Source organism: Galeopterus variegatus, unplaced genomic scaffold, assembly GCF_000696425.1.
Source record: "Galeopterus variegatus unplaced genomic scaffold, G_variegatus-3.0.2 Scaffold1437, whole genome shotgun sequence".
In the NCBI taxonomy this organism is placed as follows: Eukaryota; Metazoa; Chordata; class Mammalia; order Dermoptera; family Cynocephalidae; genus Galeopterus; species Galeopterus variegatus.
In genome coordinates this window covers 201,006-221,116 of record NW_007727548.1, presented here as the reverse complement: position 1 = coordinate 221,116, position 20,111 = coordinate 201,006, and the positions used below count along the sequence as shown (strand labels likewise).

At 47.4% G+C, this 20,111-nt stretch overlaps 1 protein-coding gene across 1 annotated transcript in view; it reads right to left on the bottom strand.

Moving 5' to 3' along the window:
- CEP72 (centrosomal protein 72kDa) overlaps positions 1 to 20,111 on the bottom strand; it is a 40,857-nt gene that overhangs the window by 4,892 nt on the left and 15,854 nt on the right. The window contains exons 5-12 of the mRNA XM_008576984.1: positions 17,771 to 17,946; positions 15,857 to 16,048; positions 14,783 to 15,090; positions 13,372 to 13,510; positions 11,762 to 11,958; positions 9,504 to 9,630; positions 5,915 to 6,026; positions 4,240 to 4,459 (exon numbers count right to left, since the gene is read on the bottom strand). Of these exons, the coding sequence (XP_008575206.1) occupies positions 4,294 to 4,459; positions 5,915 to 6,026; positions 9,504 to 9,630; positions 11,762 to 11,958; positions 13,372 to 13,510; positions 14,783 to 15,090; positions 15,857 to 16,048; positions 17,771 to 17,946 (1,417 nt within the window). The 3' untranslated portion in view covers positions 4,240 to 4,293. The remainder of the gene's footprint in view (positions 1 to 4,239; positions 4,460 to 5,914; positions 6,027 to 9,503; positions 9,631 to 11,761; positions 11,959 to 13,371; positions 13,511 to 14,782; positions 15,091 to 15,856; positions 16,049 to 17,770; positions 17,947 to 20,111) is intronic.

Below are 20,111 nucleotides of genomic sequence, written 5' to 3'. Positions count from 1 at the left end.
CCCCTCATTTCTGAATGATAGCCTCGCTGGGTATAGTATTTTTGGCTGGCAGGTTTTTTTCTTTTAGTATTTTTAATATATCATCCCATTTTCTTCTGGCCTGTAGAGTTTCTGTTGAGAAGTCTGCTGTTAGTCTGATGGGGACTCCCTTATAGGTGACTTGACCCTTTTGCTTCTTTTAAGATCCTCTCTTTGTCTCTGAGTTCTGCCAGTTTGACTATAATGTATCTTGGAGAGGACATTTTTGGATTGAATCCGTTTGGGAATCTTCAAAGGTCTATGTCTCTCCCTATACCTGGGAAGTTTTCCATTATAATTTAGTTGAATAGGTTTTCCATGCCTTTTCCTTTCTCCTCCTCTTCTGGAACACCCATGATTTGAATGTTTGTGCACAAGAGGTTGTCTGCCAGCTCTCTTAGATTTTCGTATTTCTAGCATCTCTTTGCTGATGTCAGGTCACATGGTAGAGCACTTGCTTCTTCTATTACTCTGGATGGGCTTTGAGGAGAGAGAGATGTCCTCTTCTTTTTCTGGTCTTTGCTGGTGACTCTTCTTGTGTCAATGCAGTCAAGTCTCTGGTGGGCCGCCTGCACAGTGGCTATGGCTACTGCTGTGGCATCAAGCTGCTTTTGTGGCAACCATACCTTTGGCGGTGGCTGTGGTGAGCCACCCACATGGAAGTGGTGTTTTCGGCATTGCTCTCTTGCCTGCTTCCACATGGGGAATGCTGCCGTCAGTGCCTGTCTAGGACCCCGGGTGTGCTCTCTTGCCTGCTTCCAGGCAGAAGGGCTGGCTGCCCTCAGCTCCTGCCTAGAACCCCAGGCGCTGCTCTCTTACCTGCTTCCAGGTAGAGGGGTCAGGCTCCCTAAACAAAATACTAATAAACCAAATACAACAATATGTATGGAAATAAATATCCATCACTAAGTTGTGTTTATCCCAGAAATTCAAGGTTCTTTTTATAATAGCAAATTATGGTAATTAATCACATTAATAGATGAAAAGAGAAAAATCATAGTCATCTCAATAGTTGCAGAAATGTCTGATAAAATTCACCCATTAGTGATGAAAAATTCTTAGCAAATTAACAATAAATGGGGCCTCTTTAACCTGGTAAAGGCAATCTGCAAAAATCCTACTGCAAACGTAGTGGTGAGATGGTGAGAGCACTCTTTTAATATCAGGAACAAGGTGAAGACGCCCTGCTCTATCACCATTTTCAATTAATATCATACAGAGATTCAAATTAGCACAGAAAAGGAAAAGCAAAACAAAGCAAAAATATAAAGTAAAAATCCAGAGTAAAAAGAATGGAAAAGAAAACATTATGCACAGAAAACATGACCGTGTGCCTAGAAATGCTAAAATAGGTGCGGGTAAATTACTAAAACTACAATAATGCTGGACATAAACATAATAAATGAAAATTGACTGAGTTTCCATATTATAGCAACAAATAATTAGAAAAATGAAATCCAAACAAATTTTTAAGAACAGCATCACAAAATAAGAAGATCCTTAGGGGCCGAGCCCGTGGCGCACTCAGGAGAGTGCGGGGCTGGGAGCGCAGCAGCGCTCCCGCCACGGGTTTGGATCCTATATAGGGATGACCGGTGCGCTCACAGCACTCACTGGCTGAGCGTGGTGTGGCCGGTCTCAAAAAAAGGACAAAAGAAAAAAAAAAAAACAAAAGATCCTTGGAATAAATAAACATAACAGAAGTTATACAAGACCTCTATGGAGAAAGTATAAAGTTGTATTTATATACATTAAAGGAGACCTAATAAACAAGAGAGAGGTGCCATATTCATGGTTTGTAAGACCCAATATTATAGATATTTCAATGCTAGATTCAATGCGATCCCAACTTAACCAGCTAGTTCTAAAACTTGTGAAATGCAAAGGGTAAAAAATAGCCAAGACATCGTGAACACACAATGGGAGGATCTGTGTGAGGCTATGGTGCTGCACAGCAATGGACAAGGAGACCAGTGGGAAGGAGCAGACACCCAGAAAGACACGTAGCACTTACGACAAGGGCGTCCTTCCAGTGAATGGGGTTGGACACCTGGACTTATCTATGGAAAACAGTAAAACTGGATCTTTAATCAATTACAAGTAGAATACATATACAGAATCCAAAATAGACAAAACTATAAGATCTTTTGGAAGAGAACACACCAGAGTATCTTCATGGCCATGAAAAGGAAAAGATTTTTTTTTTCCTCCTGTGACCAGGAAAAGATTTTTTTAAATTAGGATTCAAAATGCTTTAATCATAAAAAAAGATTGATACCTAGAACATATCAAAGTTTAAAATTTCCCTTAACCAAAAGATGCCATTAAAAAGTGAAAAGACAACAAAAAGCTATTTGCAGATGTGACCCACAAAGCACTACTACTCTCAATTATAAATAATTCCTGCAAATAAATAAGAGTCGGACTATCCAATAGAAAAATTGGGAAAAGATGTCAACAGGCACTTTACAAAAAGGAAACCCAAATGATCAATAAACATGAGAAAAGGTGCTAACTTGGGAGAGACAATCTAAAACCACTGAAAGCATGCTATGTGCCCTCTAGAATGAAAACATGAAAAACTCTGACAATAATGCTGAAGACATGGGCCAACAGACATCAGCACACCCGACTAGTGCTAGTGTGAGCTGGTATCACTCACTTTGGAAAACAGTTTGGAATTATCTAGTAAAGCTATGTTAAGTATATGGTAAAGGTTAAAGGACATAAACATAATGGGAAATAAAACCCTCATAAAAAAGAACCAAATAGAATTTTAGAACTAAAAATATATCTAATTTCTGATATTAAAAATTTGCACTACAGGCTTACCATCAGAATAGGCATTCAAAGGAAAAGATCCGTAAACTCTGCAACAAGGCAAGAGACAATTCAACGTGATCAAAGTATGACAAACACAAGTCGAGTTTAGTGACCTGGGGAGGATAGTGTGGAGGCCTAGGAGGAGTGGGGGAGAAGGAACGAGAAAGAGAGTGGATCAGATAAGAAATCTGAAGAAATAGTGGCTGAAACTTTTCCAAATTTAATGAAAAACATAAACTCACAGGTTCAGGAAGTTCAGTGAAACCTAAACAAGATAAACATGAAGAAACAGTATGGTGAACATTTCCTACAAGCTTAAAATGGCTTAATATTAAAATCATTTAATTATTTTAAATAAATAAATGATCTGATGATAAAAGAACCCCACACCCCCACCATGCCAAAAATAGATTTGGTATGACACATTTTCCTGCTACGTTACAAAAACTGTCTGGCACAACCATAACCAGACAGAAGTGACAGAAAAGGCAACCTGAAGCCCAGTGATTCCTCTGATGAAGGAGAGAGAGCTGAGTCCCATCTCTGATTTCCTCAGTGATATTATCCTAACACACGCATGTGCGCACACACGCGCGCACACACATGATGAAGGAGAGAGAGCTGAGTCCCATCTCTGATTTCCTCAGTGATATTATCCTAACACACACATGCATGTGCGCACACACGCGCGCACACACACACACACAGCTAGTACACAGCATTTTCTTCTTAGGCTTGCTCACTCTTCCTAAATCAATTAAATATTTATTTAGAAAATCATCTTGTTTTACCAATTAAAGCAAGTATTATATAAGATATGAAGTTTCTAAACTAAGAAATCTAGTTTTATGTCTTACTATGACATAATTTTCAGAAATATACTGCAAACAAGTGAGAGGCACGGCTTGGGTAGACATTTTCACTGTGATTTGATAATATCATAAAACACTATTTTTAAATGTTTCCCACATGTGCAAGTACTATATTTATTAAGTCTTGGAACTTCTTTTATTCCTGCTCACCTACCATAGTGTGTAGCTTGTTTTGTAAAAGAATTCAATGAGAAACTCAGTTATAAAGAGCCATCTAAAAAGTTAACTTTTCACAATACATTAGTTCATCAAATAAAGACTGCTTGTTACATGAAAAATTATTTTCTTTATCATACATAGAGCTCTCTTTCACAGTAGGCAGAAAAACACTGCATTTACTTCATCTCAGGATATTTGATGAAAAAGTAATTGTCTATTTATCTCAAAATATGTGAATGTGTTCTATCTCAAAACTTGCAAAGGGCTTAGATTAATCCTATCATTTTAGGATGTTTTAGAAAACTCAGCTATGAGCCCTGAATACATCTCACACATCATAATTACAAACAGAAGAGATAACTCTCACCAGCAGATACACAGATAAAGAAACACAAAGGTGCAAATGGCTTCTTGGCAGGAGTCAACAGGCCTGAGGGCCACCGCAGCTGGTGCTGCAGTGCGGAAACAGGGCCACAGTCTTCTTGAGCTCCCGGTAGCTCCAGTGCATCTGCTCCACCTCAGCCCTGTGCAGTGCCCGTGCTTGGCTCAGCTCCTGCAGGAGGTGCTCATTGGTGCTGACCAGGGAGCTGGAGAACAACAGGGAAGTGGCTACTCGACTCTCCCCAACACATGGCTCTGCCCATCTCCCAGCCACCCTGACCCCACAGTTGGGCCAGGGTCTTCCCACCACCTAGCGATGCGCAGGTTCACTACCTGTCCCTCGGCCCCAGCTGCGCCACACGCAGGCCCGCTCAGCACCGTGGAGTGAGCAGTGCTCCAAGCGGGCAGGGGAGTGGGTACACCACCCTCGGCATCCAGCAGAGCACTGTCTCAAGAAGACAATGGCAAGCTCATGGCCAGCCCAACAATGACCTAATTCTAGATAAGACCCACAGACGAACACATTCTAATTCCCAGTCAAATACAATAATAACTCTGACATAGTAACAGTGCAATAAAAAAGTCCTGACTTTTAATACTATTAGCCATTTTTATTTTAAAAGAGATTTTTAGAAAAAAAGTATCATTGCATTTTACCTACTTTGTCATCCCCAAACTGCCGCACTCCACCAGTCCACAATGACTCAGGGCATGTGGGGCATCACAAATATTAGACAAAGCAAGTTCACTGTGCAATTGCTGGCCCTGTTTGCATGGACCACTGAAATAGCCGCTGGTCGGTGGGGGCTCAGACTGGACAGAGTTGTCCTGAACCCCAGGGACAAGAGATTGTCAACTCCACTGTGTGTTAAGACCACAGTGCACAGCCCAGAGTCACTTCCCTGCACCCATGTGTCCCCTCTGCTCTTCCCATCTAGTCTCAGCTCAAACTCATCTGTCAGGAGCCCCTTCCCCTCTGTACTATAAGCCCGTGATGTGCCCATGGGGTCTGTTGCCTTTAATCCCTCAAGGGTCAGAGCCTGGCTGCGCCTATGAGCAGACAGCACCCAAGCCTGGCGGAAGACATAGTAGCCTTGGCCTGAGGAAAGTGATGGGGGAGGGAAGTGAGGGGGCAGGGAAGAGGCGGTGAGAGCATGACTGTGGCAGCCTTCCCTTCTTGGCCCACAGGCCCAGGGCTCACACAGCCGCATCCGCAAAGCCCAGGGTGCCCATGCTCCCTTGTCCTCCCTCTTCCGGCCACTGGTCACCTTCCCCAAGGCTGAACTCCTCTGTGCACACAGCCTCCATTCACTTCCCAACACATGATTCTTTAAACAGAAGCTGAGGCTCTGCCTTGATAATCCCACACTCCCAGTCACGTCCTCACGCCCCCTGCACAGCCAGGGAATAAAGGTAAAATCTCACATTTCTACGTGACCAGACATGAATGGTGGTGAGGGGAGAGTACAGGCTGCAGGAGCCACATGGCCCATGCCCCTCACAGAATGCTGCAGCAGGAAGGATCTTACTTTCACTGAGAGGGAAGCTCAAGGAAGCTCCATTTCAACAGGATGACACATGTGGGTGCTGGAGACTCACCCCCAGCTGCTCCTCTGTGGCCCCCCCAGCCCTCAGCCCTCCCATGGGCTCCCAAAAGGCACCTGTGGCTCTCCTGCAGCATCTGGGTGAGGTCTTGGATCTTGTCGTAGTGTTCCAGGTGCTGTTTTAACTCCACAATCTCTCCAGACAGCCTCTTCACACTTGTTTGAAGTCCTGAAAGAGGAAAAAATGTGGCATTATTTAATGAAACTCATTCTAGACTTAAACTGGATCTGGGTGATGATAAAAAGAATATAGCTTAGGAAAGATCAGTTTTCAAAAAAGACTCAAAGACAGCGGTGAATGGGAAAGTCAAGGCCTGATGGAGTTTGGGTGTGTCGTCTCCTCCAAAACTCATGTGGAAATCTGATCTCCAATGTGGCAGTGTTGGAAACTGATTGAGTCATGGGGGCGGATCCCTCATGAATGGATTAATGCTCTCCCTGGGGGAGGGGGGATTAATGAATGAGTTCTCACTCTATTAGTTCCCACGAGAGCTCGTTGCTTAAAAAGACCCTGGCACCTTCTCTCTCTCTCTTGCTTCCTCTCACTATGTGATCTGCTTGTACCTGCCGGCTGCTGTCACTTTCCACCATGAGTAGAAGCAGCCTGAGGCCCATGCCAGATGCAGCTGTCCCAGAATTGTAAGCCAGATAAACCTCTTTTCCTTATAAATTACCCAGTCTCAGGTATTTCTGTTATAACACAACAGACTAAAACAAGGCCCCAGTCTACATGCCCAATTGCTTCTACCAGGGCCCCCTTCTGGCTCCCAACTCTGGGGTTGGAGTCAGGGGTCTGCCCTCCAGACACTCCCAGGAGCCCCATCCCTGTGTGGAAGGAAGGCAGAGCAGTGACAGGGCAGGATGGCATGGCTACAGGCTCCTTCTGGGGACCTGCATGCCTTTGGGGCTTCTCCTCTACCAGGAAGAACATTCTGTCCAGAGGGGTAGGCCTGTGGCTTTGGGAAGAAGCGCTGAGAAGCCTGCGGCGGCCCACATCTAGTCCTGCACTGGTCAGTAGCAGAGCACGCAGATGGGTTCCAACTTGAAAGGGGAAGAAACATAGTACTTACCGGCTCCCCAAATCCAAAAATGGGATACAAATAAACCCATATTCAGACACACGGTTGCAAAACCGTTCAGTACCAGAGACAATGAGAAAGCCAGAATGGGAAGGTGACAGGCGAAGGGCTGACAACAGTACTGACAGCAGACACTTCTTACCAGCAAGCCAGCAGCAGTGGAAGGCATCCCCAGGTGTCAAGACGGATCCCATTTATACACATTCCTCCTCAAGCACATGGTGAGAGGAATTTTGGGAAAGGGGCAATGGCGGCATGGTTTTGGGATCCCCCAGAATCCCCACCTTAGTCAAAACACCAGGAGTAACTAGAAGGCAGAAACAAACCCCATGAACATCACAGCACCCCAGTGACCTGAAGCCTCGAGAATCCAGACACAAGGGGTGGGGCACACCCCCAGCACCCACAAGTCGTGCCTGGTATCCAAATCTGTGACGCTGAAGCAGCAGTCAGCAGGGGGCAGCTGACAGATCCAAGGATGGGAGAGCCTCCTAGTGTCTTGTTTTCCTGGGAAACCCCAGTGGGCCAACGAGGAAAGCATGCTGACACAGGAAGCTCCATCCTTCCAGTGAGGGTGATGCCAGGGTGTCCCTGCAGTCTGGAGGGGCTGGAGCAGAGTCAGGGTCAACAGGAACAGGATATCAGAGAGAAGTGTGGGGGAGGGGACAGGGCCTGGAAATCTGCAAAAGGAGGCAGGCTTATTTTTCATCTGTGAGGTCAGAAAAGCTACCCTGACCTTGCCACCTAGAAATTCAGGAGAACAAATTTCACAAAAAAAGGAACAACAGAGACGGTGATCCCACAGTTGCTGTAAGAGCAAAGGCAAGAGCATGACAGCATCCCACAGACACCAATGGCCGTGCTGACAGATCTGAGCCCCGACCCACTGTTCTCAAACCAGCTGAAGACAAAAAGGACATGACACAGGTAGTCAAAGAGCAACCTAAGTCAGAACCAAAAATGCCAGAAAGGAGGTGACTAAACTCGGGAAAGAATTTTGTGGAATATTCACAAAGCAAATGTACTTCACAGGGCCTGGTTTTGCAAAGCCTTGCAGTTTCAAATATTGACCTTGTGGAGGACTGGAAATTTTCCTCAGGCTATAAAGTCTCCGGTGTAAGATAAAGATTTGTGGCACACCAAGGTTGCTGGGTCAAGGACAGACTCGTTACTGATTGTTATGTAAAGATACTGGAAAATTGCTAGAAGAGAAGGAATGTTTGCTGAGATCAAGTTTTTGTTAGTGGATCACTTAATTGCCTAAAGGAATGTCATCTGACTTGTTTCACTGAAAGTTACCAGCCTATACTGTTAAACTATAACCCCACCTATGTCTCTTCCTGTAACTCCCTGGTCTGGAGAATAAATGCTGGAAGAGAACCCCAATTCGGGGTTAATTTCCCGAGGAAGGGATGCCTCTCGCTTGAGCATTTCCAAGGGAAGTTAACCGCTTCAGGGCCTCTCACTGCTCAGAAGAGATGGGCTTTGAGTAATCCTTTGTGTCTCTGTCACCCAGGGGAAGTGGGATGACAAATCCGTGGGGGGTGAAGCAACAAAGCAACAGAATTTGCAATAGGAGAAAAACTTCACACTAGACGTGAGGGCTAAGCCAGAAGGAACCCCAGAGCAAGTAAGGACAGACCGTCCCGACTTAGTTTTTCAACTTTATGATGGTGTGAAGGTGATAAGAATTAAGTGGGAAACTTTCTTTAATAAGAAAAAAAAAAGAATAAAGAACTCAACACTCAATAAAACAACCCAATAAAAACTAATGTGCAAACTCTGAGTAGACACATCCCCAAAGACAGACTTGGTCAAATGCCGCTGCCGTGGCTGTCTTTGCCTTGCCAAGGCCATGGTTAGTTGGGACAGAGGCATAAGGCCACGAGCCCTGGAATGCTCACTACCTGGCTCTAAGAAGAAGTCCTCAGACCTGAGAGGTAAGGACAGGAAAAGATGCTTGACCTGCCAGCACCCTGTGAGATGCAGTGAAAGCCTCCCAGAGACTCCACTTCACACCCAGGGATGGTCACATGGGAAACAACACACTGCCAATACTGCCTTATTCAAAACTCAGGCATCTGAACTTGAAACACCCAATATAGTGTACAAATGGCAAAACAGAACGAAAGAAAGTGTGGAGAGGAAAATGAAAATTATCTGGATTTGGAAGAGACAGCAACCAAAGAGAACACATCACAGACACCTTTTTGGAACTAGAAGTCTGCAAGCCTGCAAGAGGCAGGGCCGACAGGCTCGCTCACCAAACTCCAGAACACCATAACTATGGTCAAAGAAAGCCCTGAGTGGTAAACCCACCAGTGACCAGGACAGATGAGGACAGAGGTGCCTCTCTCCCAGGCTTCCTTGGGATAGGCGTGTGTTCCACAAACATGAGCCTAGACGACCTGCATAACCACCAAGGACAGAGGGGATTGGATCCCACCTAGAAGGAGTACTTGCTGGTTCTGACTTCTGTTGGTAATTATTTAAAACGAAGTCCACCCATGCACATTTGAACACTCAAATTTCACTAAGTAATGTGATAAAATAAACCATAAACTCACCAGAGATCTGCAAATTCAGCGTAGCTGAAGTATCTGCATTTTTTACTTCTTTTTCCATGCTGAATAAAAGGGATTTCAAGCTACTATTCTCCTCCAAAGACTTGTCTAAATGGTGTCTCAAGTCATCCTAAGGACACAGAAAATAAACCTAAAATACACAAATCAAATTCAGTAAAATGCACAGAAAATGAAAGGAAACCTCTGGATGACCACCACAGATGTTATTTTCCTTCCACATATTATAATTTTGAATCACAAAGTGAAAAGCAGTAACAGCGTTTCACAGAACACCTCCCCACCTGAGCATGGCAGTGACCCTCAGGGGAAGGGAAGGGGCCTGGCTCCCTGAGACCTTCCACATTTCTGCGTCTTCCCCATGAAGGGCGTGCTCCAGCAGGAGCCACAGGCCAACGCAGGGAACAGCAGCAGTGGTGGGTGGCCAAGCTCTGTCTCCTCCAGGAAGCCCATGGTCACGTGGCTGGCAGCCTCCCTGTGGGAATCCCCTTCTGTGCCGGCTCCTCCATCTGCAAGCATGCAAGAATCACACAAGCCACCCCCATCACAGGTGGTAACCACGGTGGGTTCTTTCTATCCTCAAAGTATGAGGAAAACACCATGCGCAATGGGACAGGAAAGAGAAGGAACATTGGGGCTCCATCTGTCTGGGTTCAGCTGGTCCCCAAGTCACAGAGTAAGGGGCACGCCCCTGCCACTCCCCACCTCTGCCCCAAACCCCAACAGGGGCAGTCCTTTGTTTTTCATTAACAGGCCATGCAAGTTCCACGGGGTCGATGTTGTCCCACAAAAAGACATTTTGTGCAGTGACCACGGTCCAGGCTTGTTGTGCTCTGGCCTTTCCAGATAGAGGAGCCATTTGCACTAACGGGATATTGTTTCAAAGTACCAGAGGCTGCCCATGTCACCATTTTTCTTTTCTTTCTCTAACGAAAGAGATGCAGATCCTCACAAGTGGCAGACAGAAACATCCGTCAGACAACCCATGGGATGGCCACTTTCAGTCCCACCTGACAACAAGGTCACTGGCATGCAGAGGGGGGGACAGGCCACTGCTAGGATGCCCACAACCCCTCCCAGTGTGGCCCTCCCCTTGAGTAGCCTGGACCAGTGGGGTCTGGCAGAAGTGAAGAAACACTGCTCTCATGTTAGGTAGCAAGGGAACATTCGAGCTCTCGCTGACCACCAGCCACAGGTTGTGAGGAAGCAGCAGACTGTGGAAAGGCTGCGTGGAGGGAGTTGAGGCCTCCTGGAGTGGGCCTGGAGAGGACCCACCCACCAGGCCTTTAGGTGAGATGGCGGCCTCGAGACACTGCCCGAGCCTGAGGCGCCTGGAGGCCTAAGCTGAAGAAACCACAAGATAATGAATGTACACTGCTGTCAGTGCTCATTTTGGGGTAACCTATTATTATTATTATTATTTTGGTCGGAAAGGGGATCGTAACCCCTGGCTCGCTGCTGTCTGCACCATGCTCAGCCAGTGAGTGCACCAGCCATCCCTATATAGGATCTGAACCCGTGGCCTTGGTGCTACCAGCACCGCACTCTCCTGAGTGAGCCACGGGGCCGGCCCTGGGGTAACCTATTATTAGCAATAAATAACTAGCACAGAGGAGTGAAGTGACATGCTCAGTGGCCTAGCAGATGCTCCACCCTCTCCCCCAAGTGACATAACTCACACATTAGCACTGACAACAAGACCCCGCCCTCTCCCCACTCAGCTGCAAGGCCCACGCTGGCTGGCCCTGGCTGCACATGGGTGCCACCTGGTGGCCGAGGTCCCTCAGGCTCCACTAGGACAAGGCCCTGCATAGTGGGTGCAGGCAGGGCCATGGCAGGACCCTGGGATGGCCCAGCTAACCAGAACCTCTCTCTTGAATGGGCTGGGAGCCTGGGTAAGGGGACGGTGGGGCAGAGAAGACTCTGCCTCGAGCCCAGCTTCCCTCTCCTACCCCCAGAAGGCAGCCCCCAGGCGGGTAGGCCCAGGACAACCTGTAACACTACCATCTCCAGAACCCCGTGGCCATAGGGCCTAGGGGTGGACAAGGTCAGGCAGTACCCTTTGGGGGGGAGCCAGGGTCCTGGGACAGGGAGGGTTATGAGGCCCTGGAGGAGCAGGAGGGGACCCAGTGTTGCAGCCCTATGGCAGCATGGGGTCGAGGGGCTGCCCTGCTTGTGAGAAGTCAAAGCCGCATCTTCACCTTGCCCCAAGAACAGACAGAGAGTGCGGGGGCTCAGCTCACCACGTCCTTCCGTGTGGCGCTGAGTTCTGACATCACCTCGCTCAGCTTCATGGTATACTGCTGCTGTTGCTCAGCCAGGTGACTTTGCAAAGACTTATTTTCAAGAGTCAGGCACCTCATTTCTTCGTTCACAGTTGCTGAACTGTCCTGAGTTGCTGTAAATTCTTGAATAGATGACAAAATGTGTCTTGCTTGAGCTAGGAGTAAAAATCAAGCATTATTACAGCATTTACATTTAAAGATGAAATAAAAACAAATATGTCCAATACATTTTGAATAACACAGATTACATGCCTCAAAAAGACTGATGGGGGCCGGCCCGGTGGCACACTGGAGAGTGCGCCGCTTGGGAGCGCAGTGGCACTCCCGCCGAGGGTTCAGATCCCATGTGGAGACCGGTTCCCGCTCACTGGCTAGGCACGCAGTGGCGCTCCCGCCGAGGGTTCAGATCCCATGTGGAGACCGGTTCCCGCTCACTGGCTAGGCACGGTGCGGGCGCGACACCGAGGGTTGCGATCCCATTACCGGTCAGTAAAAAAGACAAAAAGGAAAAAAAAAACAAAACACTGATGGGCATGGGAAGGGATGGGGGGGCATTGCACCACTGACCACCTGGCGCTGGTTTCTCTGCATCAGTCATGAGCGGAGTGGAAAAGAAGAGATAGTTTTTATTCTAGAAAGAAGGTGGCCCGCCAAGGAAGGCTGCACATCTGATGGCCACGTTGGGAGTGGCTTGGCTGATGCCGAGCAGCTCCTCCTGTTGACTGTGCCTGGCCTGGGGCCTGCCATGCTTATAGCAGACTGGCAGCTCTGGGCCTGGGACAGCTCAGGAAGCCCCTCAAGATGCAGCCCTTAACAAGAGGGTCAGGATTGGAGTGGGGGGGTTGCAGCTCCAGAAGGAGGTGCTGAGGGGCCACAACACTAAGGAGCATCAGAAGCCTGGCACAGCTAAAGGACAGCTCAGGGTGGTGTCCAGGACCTGCTAGGGAGGAGCGAGCTGGTGAGTCCCAACTCCCTCAGGGATACTAACAGCCACACCCCAGGCTGCAGAGAAATAGAATGTGACTGTCTGGGGACGCAGCATCTCCTGGTCTCAAAGTGTGACCTTGGATGAAGGAGACCTGCTCTCGAACCCAGTCAGCTGGTGGGAATAAACAGGTTAACCCAAGTCCTCTGTAGGGGAGGGACCAGCCTTCTGGACCCCAAGTCATTTCCACTGAAAGCTCTGCAAATCCAGGGTCCTGCACATAGTTCAAAAGTTCACAGAGGATAAGAGACAATGGCAGCAGCTTCTGAAGTTCTCAAAATCACCACATGAAAACAGAACACTTAGAACCTGTGCACAGCACCTCTAGCAAAATGAGATGACATGGTACCTCTGTGAAGCCCAGAATGCCAGCAGGCAGAACCCACACCACAGGCCTGTGAGGTGCCCCCCGAGAGCCCCAGCTGCTGTGAGGGGAAGACCATCAGGGAGGGCCCAAGTAAGGGGCCACCTCACACTCATATCGGGGAATGCCACACACCTAATGCTAGGACAACTTGCACGATGCCCAGGACCGAGGACCCAGAACCCAGCGGTTCAGTGCACCCCTGCACTCCTGACTCACCGAGGAACACATCGTTGTCATGCAGGGACTTGCAACCACTCCAGTACCTGTCCACCAGGTCCAGCAGTGCCTCCAGGAGCACCACCTCCTGGGCGGCCTTCTTCCCAGGCAGGGCTGCAGAGTGTGATTTGGGAGATAGCTGTGATGGAAACAAAATCGTGAAACTGGCTTTCAATGCACAAAACCAGTCGGTTGCTTTGTAAAACAAGGTTTCTAATACCAGCCACACACTTGCCCCAAATGCACCACGCTGAGAGGGGGACCAGGCACTGTGAAGTCACAGCCCTGAGCTGAGCCCCACTCTCACTGCGGGGTCTATGCCAGGTGATGCTGGTCCTCAGACAAGGGAGGTCTGGATGACCACAGGATGGGCCCCACTCAAGCCCAGGCCCCATGCTGTGCCTTCCTCCCTGCCTTCCCTGCAGACAAAGAGATGGAAGATGCACAGGGATGACAGCCAACCATGTCTCAGGACACAGGGTGGCCTGGCAGTCCACTGGCTCTCTACAGTCAGCCTTCAGATATCAGCCAGTAATTCCCAGCAATAGTCTGGGAAGCCTGACAACAGCCTGTGACAGTGGGGCCCCACACAGCCAGGACCTGATCAATAACCGCCAGCTTCCCTCACTCCTGTCGCACTTCCAGCTCGGGACCAACCCGAAAAAGTCAAACATGCCCCCATCAGCCACACAGGAGGTCCCGCCTCAAGCAAGAGCCTCCAGCTCCACAGGCCAATGGCCCCCTCAGGGCTCACCTGAGCCGTCCCCTCAGTCCACTTGTGAAGCATCCCGGTCCTCCACCTGCCATGTGTCTGCTAAACTCAGGGACAGCTGCCAACCTCCTTGCTCTAGCAAGTCTAAGCAGCAGCCTTTGCCCGTCCAAATCTGGCTGGTCTTCATTTATGTCCACAACAGCTATGTCTCAAAGTCTCCAACCTGGCCAGCTGTCAGAGGCAATAAGGAGTCCACTATGTGGCCTCTAGCTCACTCTGAGGGTGGGAGAAATCACCACCCCTAATCAGGAGGAGTCCTGTGGAAAACCATGGAATGAACTTCCAGGATTCTCCCCTCATGACAGGGCCATCGATGGCTCCTGCTGGACAACTTGCGGACCCCAGGCTGAAGACACCAGCCCTTGCAGGTACATCTGACACCATCACCTCCCTCTGCTACAGTGCTCCCATCACAAAACACTCAACACCACGGAGGAAATGGTGTCCAGCATGGAAGCAAACCCCTAACAAAACAGAGAGGTAACAGACACTAGGGAGAAGTAAGTTTAGAAGCTACAGTTAGTATTGAAAATGTAAAATATGGCATTACCAGAGCATAGCAATTGCTCAACTTTACATCCAATCACAGATAGTAAGAAGCATGACCAGTCTGCCGCCATCTGCAGCTCTTTAGCTCACCTCTCTGGTGCTGTTCATGCTGTGAGACCTCTGTTCTTCAGCAGCAGATGTCTCAGAGCGAGAAAAGGTCCTCTCACTCCTGCCTTCTGAGACACTCTGTCTGCTCAGACTCTCCTCAGGGCTGGAGGGCCCATTCGTCCTCTCTAAGCAGCTCAGACATTCCTGGTCCGAAGGTGCCTGGAATCTTCCACCTGGAACCCTCTGCTTCCTGTACTTTTCAGGAACAGGCAAAGGATTTAATGTTTTTTGTGTTGACAAACTCGACTTCGGAGAAGAAGAAGCTGTCGAGTCCTCAATATCCATGGAGTCTGTGATTCCTGTACTTTTCAGGAACAGGCAAAGGATTTAATGTTTTTTGTGTTGACAAACTCGACTTCTGAGAAGAAGAAGCTGTCGAGTCCTCAATATCCATGGAGTCTGTGATAGAAAGAGAAAACAGAGCCCTCAATGCACCAAACTCCGAGGCTCAGTGGCCAGTGTTAGTTTTAAAAAGGCATGTGTGTGCATGCAAGCACAGGCATGTGCGTGTGTGTGTGCACACATACACGTACAGGTATGCACAGGTGCACATGCACGCACATACATGCGTACATGCATCTGTACACCTACACAAGCACAGACACGCACACAGAGGGAGAGGATGAGGGAGGGAGAGGGGACAGGGTGCCAGGTCTGCTCATGCTGGGAGGTTTTCCAATTCTTTCTCCACACAGCTGCATATGACACTCTCAGTTAACTTACTCAATTTTCCTCATCTCCGATTTTGAGAATGTAGCTACTCTCATAACCTGGGCTCACATACTTAGAAGAAAATGTGAATGTGTGTGCGCACACATGTCTGCACGTGTGTCAACGCACATATGCAGATAAAACGCACCTAAGGATTTATAGACAGGATTCTAAATGTGGATGGATTATAAATTTCAATGTGTTAAATTCTTTCTTAGTCATTTTAGAGAGTTCCACAAACAAAATAAGTATAACAAGAACAGGATAAATTTCATAGCAATAGCAAACATTGTGAAAAATATTTAACTGCTTCAAAAGGTACTGATGGGGGTTGCGTGTGATTACCTGGGTGAGGGGTGAAGTAAGCGTGGGGCCCATATGAGTGGTAGGCCTCAGGCTCCTCCCCACAGTAATGGTTCTGAAGTTGCTTCTCTGGACAGCACCCCCTGGAGCTGCTTTTCCTTTTCTCATGGCCCCTCTTTATGGAGTCCCCACACTGGTGCTGCATGGACTGAGGACTCAACAGATGTCTGGATTCTATTTTATTAAAAACATTTAAAAGGTTTTATTTCATTGAAAATCACATTGTAAGCTTCTGATAGTGCATGATATCTATAAAGTATATTTTCCTTAAATGATTAAATGAGAATAAACAACTGAGTGGGTTAATAATGCAACAGCCAACATCATGGTGAGTTCATGGTAATCATTCCACTCAGCTCTACAGATGGACAGAAGAACAGAGTGGACACTGACTTTACCCGACACCAGGACTCACGATGAAGAACAGTGACCCTGACAGCATGGCTGCAGTGCAAAGACAGACCCAGAGGTACAGTCAGGTCAACTGATAGTCAACAAATATGCCAAAGTAATCAAATGAAGAAAAAGAGTCTTTCAACAAATGGCATTACAACAACTGGATATATGTGGGGAAGGGAATCTTGACCCATTAATGCACACCATACACAAAAACTAACTAAAAAAGTGGATTGGACACCTAGACACTGAAACTGTAAGGTATCTACAGGAAAACATAGAAAAAAATCTTCATGAGCATGGGGTGGATGAAGATTTCTTTATAGGACACAAAAGCACAAACCAATGAAGAAAAAAATTGATAAAGCAGATTTCACTGAAATTAAAACTTCTGCCCTTTGAAGCACTGTTAAAAATACAAAAGGCAAGACGCAGAATGGGAGACGCAGAATGGGAGAAAATCTGCAGTACTTCTGTCTGAGAAAGTGCTTGTATTCAAAAACCCTTAAGAACTCTTACAACTCAATACCAAGAAAAGAAACAACCCCATTAATTAGGGGGTGCACAGACTTGACCAGAAGCAGCACAAGAGAAGATAAATGTGAACTAAAACCACAACAAAGTGCTGCGACACACCCACAAGAGGAGCTGGAGTTGAAAGGACCAACGATGCGAGTGTGTGAGTGTGCGAGCGTGAGTGTGCGAGCGTGAGTGTGCGAGCGTGTGAGGCTAGTGCAGGCACCATTGCCACAGGGCAGAGGTCCTGGAGCCAGCAGGTGAATCTGGGATCTCAGCCCAAACCTTTATCTCAACCTGCTGCTGTTTTCATAAAAAACTCAGAAACTCATAACGGGAATGAGCAAATGAAGCTAAAGCCTATATATGCGTCCTGGTGAGGAACAGAGTCCCTGAGCAAAGCTCGGGAAGAAACTCAGGCCCTGAATGAAAAGTCTTCATGACGTCCTTGTTGGGGTGCACAAGGTCTACACTTGGCAGCTTGGGCTCAGTGTTTCTAAAAAGCTAAGTGAATGAATATCCCCCTCACAGCTGACGTGGACATCAGTCCTGCTAGCTGGGGACATGTGACCTTGAGGAAGAATACAATTTAGGGCCGGCCCGTGGCTCACTCGGGAGAGTGTGGTGCTGATAACACCAAGGCCCCGGGTTCGGATCCCATATAGGGATGGCCGGTTAACTCACTGCGGAGAGCATGGTGCTGACAACACCAAGTCAAGGGTTAAGATCCCCTTACTGGTCATTTTTTAAAAAAAAAAAAAAAAAAAAACAATTTACACAACCATGTGGTATGGCTATACTCAACTTAAACACAGTACTTTTTCCTTTCATAATTCTATTGGCATTCCAAAGTATGTAAACATGTCAGAAGACAGTACTCCTCAAAGCAAGACGTGCACAAACCACAGTGTGCATGCAGAAGTCAGTGATCCTAATACCCCAGACCAACTGGACCCACTGGGCCTTCTCTGATGGGAAGCACACCTTGGGAACTGTGGAAGTTGGCCTCGTGATCCTTCTGGCTGGAGCTTGTGCTCCCAGGAGGATTGCTTAAGTCCCACTCACACTCGGCAATGAGGTTCAGGACCGCCTCGTCGTCCGCGTCCATGACCAGGCACTTCGCTGAGGCATCAGTGTGCCCGGCTCTGGAGTGGCTAGGTCTGCAAGGTAAAGTGCTCTCATCAGGCTCACACTCAAGCCAGTGCTGTGCTGTGCTCCAGCCACACCGGCCCAACCAGTGGAAGACTGCTGGGGCTCTGGGGAGAAGGGCGGGTGCAATCATAGCACAATATATCTTTTTACTTCTGCTACAGCGACATGGGAGAGGGACTTGACCAGCACAACTGGCGATCAACTGCAAGATCATGTGACTCCATCACACCATCCTAGCATATAGAGATCCCCGATTGGTTCAAAAATGAAAGTTCTGAAAATTCCTCTGTTCTGCAATCTTCTAGCAGGTTAAAATTCAACATACTCTTTTCCCAGTAAACCCACAATGAGATACACATGATTGAGAAAGTGAAGGGATATTGTGTTCCAAATGCCTATCTTTACATTAAGGGAAAGTATGTTCACATTGACTGAAACAAGAGGCATGTTAGGATATGACACACCATGAAATGGTGGCCCTCTGTAGCAAGGGGAATGCACTCAGAGGTGACCTCATGTCCACAAAGGCAGTTTAAGAAATCACTCTTCAAAATAAACTCAGCGGCATATGCTGTGAACACTGCTTTATGAGGCAGTTCATACGTAGGGCACCTGCCTGACTTTGAGAGGCCAGTCACATCCAGAGTACTGCCCAGAAGGGGACATGGCTTCTGGTTCTGTGTCTGGCCTCTGAGCACAGTTCAGTCTCTTGGGTGTCCACTGCCACCTCTGGATGGTAAGATCATCTATGAGGTCCTTCAACTCTATGTCTGTGATAATTCAGTTTTGCAATTATCAAGGACAGATATTGCTGATCTCAAATGAGAATATCCTCAGTTAAAGCTTTTATGCAACACAATGATTATGAATGCTCACAAAGATAACTCTGAGGGTATCTTAATCATTGAAACTCAAGTATTCATGTCATGTTGACATTAAGTATACTCTATTCTGATTGTCTGGGTATTAAAAATCATGTATAATATGAATTTTACATAAAGTAGCACTCCATGTGCTTGTATATGTACTAAAGGAAGTGTGGAAGAATACACGCCCAAGTATATTGCTGCCGGTCATGGTTACACTGGAGAGCGAACAGGGGAGGAAGAGACTTTTGTTCACTTTCTTTTTATCAATTTCTATGTTTGCAACATTTACAACAATAAAATTTTACTGTAAAGTTTTTAAATAACTGAATCTAAAAAAACCCAATAAGATATTAATAAGATGCCTGCTGACTAGAATACATCATTCCTAACCATGCTGAATTAAAATGCTTATTTTATTTCCCATATGTTATGAAACATCTCAGTAAGTCTGAACATTGAAAATGTATTTGGAGTGACATCAGCAAAAATGTCAAAGAAAGGAACTATGAGTCCTGCCCCTCCATAAAGGCAACTTTAAAAATGAAGGGAAAAAATGCCAGAATCATTTTCTGGATCTCTGGAAATCTGCCAGACTAACAGCAATCCAGGTAGTAGCTGACCAAGGAAAGCAGCTGACGCCCACTAAGGACAGTGGCTCTGTGACACTTTAACCTGCCCAGTCCCATGGTGGGCTCTCTAGTTGAGCAGCAGTCATGAAAGTGACAGCCTGCATTTGAGGGCACTCCTTTTGTCATTGTTTGTTCTGATGTGTCCCTGGAGGACCAGCTCAAAAGCTTGTCATTATTTCACCTAATTCACAACTAGCCTGGTTCTAAAGGTGCTCGGGGGGCTGAGGGGCATTTGTTGGTTCCAGGCTGATGTTCTGTTGCTGCTGCTGCAGAGGTAATAAGAGGTGATAAGATGTGCTGAGGCTATGGATGGCAACTGGAGTAAACAACAGCAAAAAGGATGGGAGAAAAGGTGAGGGAAGGAGACAGCCGAAGGGCTTTGAAGAGCTCCAGCGCACTCCTGGGAGCCCAGACACCACCGTGCGCAGGATCGGCACAGACCTGAGGAGGCCCTACACTTTCCTCACCTGCTGCTGACCCTGAGAATCCTCGGAAGCAGGAAGTGAAGGCTAAGCAGAGCTGTGCCCTCCTGGCTGAGTGCCAGAGGTGTGCCACAAAACACATAGGGCCCCAGCCCCCGTCCCACCCCACAAAGTCTGGCTGATTTTTTGATCCTGATATGTAAGGAAATCTCTGTCCAATCATTATCTGACCATAAGCAATAAAACTGAGATT